Source organism: Pocillopora verrucosa, chromosome 2 (assembly GCF_036669915.1).
Source record: "Pocillopora verrucosa isolate sample1 chromosome 2, ASM3666991v2, whole genome shotgun sequence".
NCBI classification, from domain to species: Eukaryota; Metazoa; Cnidaria; class Anthozoa; order Scleractinia; family Pocilloporidae; genus Pocillopora; species Pocillopora verrucosa.
In genome coordinates, this window is record NC_089313.1 from 1,783,861 (window position 1) to 1,790,783 (window position 6,923).

At 36.6% G+C, this 6,923-nt stretch overlaps 2 protein-coding genes across 2 annotated transcripts; one reads left to right on the forward strand and one right to left on the reverse strand.

Annotated features, from left to right (window-relative positions):
• Nucleotides 1-685: 685 nt before the first annotated feature.
• Nucleotides 686-4,590, forward strand: LOC131797346 (GTP-binding nuclear protein Ran). The gene is made up of 4 exons (XM_059114959.2): nt 686-846; nt 979-1,063; nt 2,700-3,013; nt 3,689-4,590. The coding sequence occupies exons 1-4, from the start codon at nt 808-810 to the stop codon at nt 3,905-3,907; spliced, it is 657 nt and encodes a 218-aa protein (XP_058970942.1). The 5' UTR covers nt 686-807; the 3' UTR covers nt 3,908-4,590.
• A 325-nt stretch (nt 4,591-4,915) lies between these two features.
• LOC131797381 (sterile alpha motif domain-containing protein 15-like) lies at nt 4,916-6,403 on the reverse strand. The gene is made up of 3 exons (XM_059115004.2): nt 6,192-6,403; nt 6,009-6,107; nt 4,916-5,558 (listed from the first exon to the last, which is right to left on the reverse strand). Exons 1-3 carry the CDS (start codon nt 6,348-6,350, stop codon nt 5,361-5,363), a joined length of 456 nt encoding a protein of 151 aa, XP_058970987.1. The 5' UTR covers nt 6,351-6,403; the 3' UTR covers nt 4,916-5,360.
• Between the last annotated feature and the right edge of the window lie 520 nt (nt 6,404-6,923).

Here is a 6,923-nt window from a genome sequence, read left to right on the forward strand (position 1 = left end):
GATAAGGATCTTATTAATGTGTTTGCATTTCTCGAGGGGACTAATTGGGAGATCTAATCCATAATGAATCTACAGGACTTAAAGCAATTAAAACGAATAGAAACGTCTACAAAATAATAATTGTAATAAAAAATGCATAAAAATTTCGATGAATTTGAAAATTATCAAACGAAAGAAGCTTAATGAACACGAAACAGTATACGACATTTTTGTTCAATTTCTCGCCCCGTCTAGAAAAAAAAAGTCCAACTTAGAATCTTCGCGCCTTTTGAACAGAAGTTTGCAAAAATATGAATGGCTATTTGCTATGGCAAGGAGTCGATCACAGCCGCTTAATAGAGTTCGCATTTGACGGCAGATGTTTTTTTTGTAGCGATTAGCCAGCAATTATTTTTCCGAGACTCTTCAAAACGCATTGAACCACAAAACCAAAAAACATTCCCAACCACTAATTGCTTCATCAGAACGGCTGATCTCTGCGTGTCATAAGCAAAGCACAAACGACTCGTTCAAAGTTTTCCTTTGATTAATCCTTTACCTTTATAGCTTTGTAAAGTGGAGTATTTTTGTTACAAATTTAGCCGGCGCGCACCCCTCTCTATGATTATTACACCACACGTTTCCTGTTTTAGATTCTCTCAGGCCTGCTGCCCGAAATGCAAGGGCTGACAGGAGACTGGGTTAAAGCGACACTTGGTGACTGACTGGTTTTGACCGGTTAGAAGTGAGACCACGAGTGTTTCAGAAGGAAATTTTTTCAAGCTGTTGGGTGAAGAAGTCTTCTAAAGGTTCAGATTATCTGGAAAAATGGCACAGCAAAAGCCTGAACCAGTAGCCAAGTTCAAAGTAGGTTTTCTCTTCATTTCAGTGTTTCAACTCAAATTTGCTATTTCTGTGCAATGTCTTGAGTTTTGTACACGAGGGTACCTCTACATAATTTGGTAGTACTGAACATTCGTATTTTATATTTCTGTTTAGCTCGTTCTTGTCGGCGATGGTGGTACTGGAAAGACAACCTTTGTCAAACGTCACTTGACTGGAGAATTTGAAAAAAAATATGTGGGTGAGTAACCTACGTGATCATAACTTCATTTCGCAATTTTCATTGTATCAGGGACACCGTTTGCCCTAAATTTAACCCAAAACCACGTTGCTACAGATATCTCATTCGTTTTACGTTAAGGAGTATTAACTGCAAACCTATCAGTACAATTTGATACTATATTTTTTTCTGCTTAAGCTAGGAATTTAGTCTTGAATTAGTTTTTAAACATCACAGACGTAAAATATTTGAACTGTTAAGAGTTCGCGCGCTTTTTTTGATTAATTCTGCAAATCAATTACGTACGCTTTCCATTAACTTTCCAATTTGGAAGCGGTAAAAAGCTACTCTGAGTACAAACACAAGGGGCATTTTCCCCGGAAGACATTTTTTGAAGTTTATGTGCTTCTTAAAGTATGAAAATTAAACAGAATTTTGCCCAAGCCTGAGAGATTAAGGGAAAAAAAACATATTTTAGTATTTGCCTAAATTATGCTAAATTATTTTTGGATAAAGGCTCTGCTGGACACAGCACAATTTCAAGATGACTGCCCATGTGTTGCCAGTGTTACCATGGAAGTGATTACCACGATAACGAAAATTCAATTCCGCAGAGAACCAATGGTGCTATGAACTTTGGAGTAACACTTTTTGAAAGAAAGATACGAAATTGTTGCTGATTGAATTAAATGTACCTATCAAATTATAGCAGAAACTGGCTCCTTATCTGGATGCAGATAATCAAGACAATTAAAACAGAATGGTTTCTATGTCAGAACAATTATATATGACAGAATTCGAAAGCACCTAAGCTATTATCATAAATTTGTCTCTGGGATTATTCAACAATGTTCACTTTTCCTTCAGCAAATAATTGTTTAATATACTATACAGGTGAATAGTACCTTTGCACGCACTGATTGGCTAGTTTGAAAGGGATTAGCAAGTACTATTCACCTCCCAGCAGCAGAATAGACAAAATCGTGGCAAGAGTTTCATTTCTGATCATTTTTTTGGCAGAAATGAATATTTTAGTAAAGGGTATGTGCTAAAACAATAATTTACCTTACTGTCGATGAAAGTGGTGGATATGTAACTCTCCAATTTGCAGTTTGGTAAATATCCACCATTTATCACCTCCACCTTGGCGAGTAACCGTTAATTATTAATGCAGGAATGTTCATGATTTCCTTGTAAAATTATTCATGTGTGGGTATCATTGGAATGTTTGGTAGCTCATTGGTAAATGTTCCACTGAAATGGGACTTAATAATCCTTCTTCAGTGGAAGTCGAAGGTATGGTGCAAGTTGACGGTAAAGGAAGAATTTTTTTTTGACAGGGACATGTTGTAAATAAGTTAGAATTTTTTCAGAAGCTGCCACAAGTAGAAGTTTATTACATTGCATTTCATTCTGAAAACAGCTTTGACCTAAATGCAAATGCCATATGGGATCTGAATTGATAAAATTTATATATTTTTAAAAAATGTCTAATGGTTGATTGAAAAATTCTAGTGCAACTTTCCTTTGACCTGAGGAATCATTTTGTGATAACCTATTAACAATGATGTCCATGGCAGCTTGAAAGTGAATTAAAACAAAAATGGGGGGTTTGAGGGGTTAATTGTTCTCACAGTTAGTTTGTTTCTGTATCCAGCAACACTAGGAGTTGAGGTACATCCACTGGTGTTCTACACAAACCGAGGAGCTATTCAGTTTAATTGCTGGGATACTGCTGGTCAAGAAAAGTTCGGTGGTCTCCGTGACGGCTATTATATCCAGGGCCAGTGTGCAATCATCATGTTTGACGTTACATCACGAGTAACTTACAAGAATGTGCCAAGCTGGCACAGAGATCTTGTTAGAGTGTGTGAAAACATCCCTATTGTGCTTTGTGGAAACAAAGTTGATATAAAAGATCGTAAAGTTAAGGCCAAGTCAATAACATTTCACCGAAAGAAGAACTTACAGGTACTGTTACCTGCAAACTTTCTAAGAAATAAACATATTTTAAGAAACAAGGAAGCAAAAAGAGTAGCATTTTGTCTTAAAAAAAATGTTATAAGTTTGTTTTCAGTTCAATCCAAAAAGCAGAAAAGAATGCTCAATTTACAATTTTTTAATCCTTTGAAATACCTGCAAAGCATGGTTACCTTAATGCGCAACTGATCAAACATAGGAAACAAGCATTGCAAGCATTTTCCAAGCAAAATTAGTCTAGGAAGAAAATGAAAAGGGCCAACCATTAGTCTTGGCCAGCATTATTTCCAGTCCATTTGGCAAAAACAGAGATTTATAGAATATATATCTCCTCATGTGAGACCAAACTAAAGTTATTATGGAGTAAAAGTCCTTGTATTCTTCCAGCCATGCTCAGTAGGGTGAAGTCAGTAGTTTGAAATGACCTCTGCCCTACATTAAATTGAACTGAGAAAAAATTGTGGGGGGCCTAAATAGCATGATTCTTATTTAACAGTTCAGTTGAGCCTAAAGGCTTTTCTGAACGATATCACCATGTTACACAGATAATATACTATCATTTAAAATCTGCGAACTCTTAAAGCAGGATTTTGTGATTAAGAGTCTTACACCAGTCTGTGTAGAATGCTTTGTCAGCAATATTATCTTATCTTTATTTCCTTACAGTACTATGATATAAGCGCCAAGAGTAACTACAACTTTGAGAAGCCATTCTTGTGGTTAGCACGAAAACTTGTAGGTGATCCAAATCTAGAGTTTGTGGAGATGCCTGCTCTTGAACCACCAGAGGTCCAAGTTGATGTAACACTAATGCAACACTACGAGCAGGAGCTTGCTGATGCCCAACAAACAGCTCTCCCAGAAGATGATGATAATGATATATAATCTGAATATTCTTCTGGGAATGTGTGCTTTTTTGTCTTTCCTCTTGACTTCAAATCAACATCAGCCTCAGATGACATGATGTAATTCCTTTTTTTGTAAATTCTGCAATTTTTGTTGACTAGCTTTAGGGTAAAATCAGAGAGATGGAAGTATGTAACACCTTATAAGATATATCAAAAAATTTGAAATACCCCCAAGTTCATTTCATAGGTAAGTATATAAGGTTATAGCTTAAGTTTGCCAATTCAGCTGAGATATATACAAAAGGCTACTTGCAGAGCAGAAGCTCTAGTTTTGAAAACATTTCAAAATACCCTCCGTTAGATCTTTAAGTCAATTTGTAACTGTGGGTGTTTTAATTATGTAGTACTCGTGAGAAACAAATCTTCACTATGTGTACTCTTTTGCATGTGGATAATTAGTTAGCAAAGAAGCATGGAGAAAAATTTATGGAAAGTGGCCTGCTGCAGATAACTCACCGGTTACATTAAACAGAAATTATTTATATAACTTTGTTAAAATATCTCAAGAAACTTTTTTATCTTGTGTTGCTGCAACAGTTATATGAAGACATGTCTAGATAACTCACAGCTGTTAACAGGGAAAGTTCAGAGAAAGATGTAACTATGACACAGTCACCCCTAAAAGCTCCTAAAGCATGAAGAATAAATTTGCTAATCTTTTGTTTGTAACACTCTTATTTATGTCTGAGCAAAAATAACATCAGATCAAACTTTGCTGTTGGGGAGAGTGATTGAAATTGGGGTGCAGACAGTTCACTGATGTCTTTTAGTCTAGGTGAAGTGTCTTCCATTGCATTGGTGGGTTGGGAAATTGTGGTCCTCTTCGAAACTGCTTTTTTTTTTTTTTAAAAAACCTCACTCACCAAAGAATAAAGAAAACCAAAGAAAACCTTGAGTTGATGAACTTTGCAAAGTTTCTGGCTCCCTGCCAAACAAATTTAAATATTAGCTATTGCAGTTTAAACTTTGCAAGATAGACCCAAACTTGGAGTTGAAGTTTCCTTACCAATTTATTTTACATGAAAATGTATTCAGAGGATGCCCTATCCACCACACTCACAATTCACTGTTACAAGCACTACTGGAGGACATTGGAACCAAGTGAATGTTACATGTTGTGCATTTTCAAGTTGTCGACTTTGAAAGACAAGAATTGGAGCATTGAATACAGTGAAAATGATGAAAAAAAAAGGCCTGCATTGAAAAACAATCTGTTACAAATTATGAAAGGAAGGGAGCTTAAAGAAGCCTCTGGTTCACTCCTTCCTTCCTTCCTTCTCACTGGTAGGAGGTAAATAGTGAGAATAGCACTGATTTCTAAAGTATCTCCAATGATTTCTAGGCCAACGAAAATGATTTGAAATTACGGCATGTTCACTGTTTTACATACACACTTGCAAAGCTAGGTTGCCACATCCCTAAAAGAAGCATTATCTTTTGTTTTTACTAGGCTCTTGTTTCTGCAAGTAGCGTTTGTAATCTTGAAAAGTCAACAGATCTGCTTCTACACCAGTGTTACTTTTCTTTTCAAGAAACAGTCCAAGTGATTCCCTGTGCAGGAGAGAGATGCTACGGTTCCAATAAGGTTCCTCTATTCCTAACGCTTCTCGAACTTTTTTTGCTATTACCTGAGAAAAGAAAGAAGTCTAAAAATTCTGGATTCAGTTTGTCTTAAAGTTAGCAGATCAGGATGGGTTAGCACAAAACTCAGGTAAGACTGTAAACTTTTCATCGATAGAACAATTGAACCGGAACTGGTGCGAATGTAATGTCAAATGACACAGTCCAGGTTGTTGCATGTTCTTGGGAAAAATCGCATGTTGAAGCGTTACATTTCATGTTCACGCCAAAACGTGGTTTTACTGATGGAAGCATTTGCAGCTGTAAGATGCTACACTATGCATACGCTACACGCTGATTTCCGTTTAAATTCAGAATTAAAGGAATAGGGTGACTTGTCGTTAGATTAACCTTTTTCGCAGTCAACAGAACACCTGAAAACAGGTAACATGTTCGACAAGCCAGATTGATAGACGAAAAAAAAAGGATTTTCTCTTGGAGATACTTTGTACACAAACCTTTATATGTTCAAAGTCTGTGACACCCATCCTTGGTAAAGATGAAGCATCGACAGTTATAAGTTTCCTTCCATTTATGAGGTTTTCTCTGAAACAGGCCTGTGGACAATCGATGAAACAACTTCAATTCCTAATGTGATTAACACTAACATTTAAAGCACTCGACTGCAATTTTTGTCTCACCCGATACTGTGGGAACCCTAAAAATTCCACCCAGTCGGCGACATCTTCGATTTTCCAGCCTAGACAGGTAGGAGTGCCATCGGAGTCAAAAGTCGGTTCATATCCATTGTCAAACTTTGTAGGTGTCTTTCGAGAACTTTTGATCAGTCCGTCCGCCATCTTTGTTTACCGTGGTAACAAACCGCAATCCCATAGGTCTCCACGATGGAAACCATGCTACTCAGGAGGGGTCGGAGGGGTGGCAGCTGTCGTTCTACGGCAATTTAAAAATGGTTAAATTCCTGCTTTTTGGTCAATGAGAAGAAACGGGGCAAATTTTATTATTCCAGAAAACAAAAGCAGATAATTTAAATCACATCCAACTAAAAAGCAACTTCCGTGTGGTAAAGGCAAAAAGAAGTTTCTTCAGCAACGTTGTTAGTTGTCTGCGAGATTACTTTGTCCTCTAATGCGAAAATTATTTTGCGAGTCTATTGCTTAACACAATTATTTTATGGGAACCATAATTCTCATAAATCTTTTTTTTAAATAAAGATGCCAGTACTGCTGTTAAACCATCTGTTATGCCCCATCGCTCGTTGATTGTCATCACAGGAGCCAATCAGAACGCAGAACAATAATATTGATTCTCAGGTCTTTTCTGAGAATATCCTCGTTAATGTGAAAAAAAAGTAAAAAGACAAAATCCTTCATGTACTTAAACCTTAGCAGATTAAAAAAAAGGCCAACCTA

Bases quoted from the DNA above. Each gene is read 5' to 3' on its own strand.
- LOC131797346 (XM_059114959.2), top strand. From the start codon at position 808: ATGGCACAGCAAAAGCCTGAACCAGTAGCCAAGTTCAAA. The intron at 847-978 runs GTAGGTTTTCTC...ATTTCTGTTTAG, and splicing joins AACCAGTAGCCAAGTTCAAA to CTCGTTCTTGTCGGCGATGG. The intron at 1,064-2,699 runs GTGAGTAACCTA...TTCTGTATCCAG, and splicing joins ATTTGAAAAAAAATATGTGG to CAACACTAGGAGTTGAGGTA.
- LOC131797381 (XM_059115004.2), bottom strand. From the start codon at position 6,350: ATGGCGGACGGACTGATCAAAAGTTCTCGAAAGACACCTACAAAGTTT. The intron at 6,108-6,191 runs GTGAGACAAAAA...GATTGTCCACAG, and splicing joins TAGGGTTCCCACAGTATCGG to GCCTGTTTCAGAGAAAACCT. The intron at 5,559-6,008 runs GTTTGTGTACAA...TTCTTTTCTCAG, and splicing joins CAGACTTTGAACATATAAAG to GTAATAGCAAAAAAAGTTCG.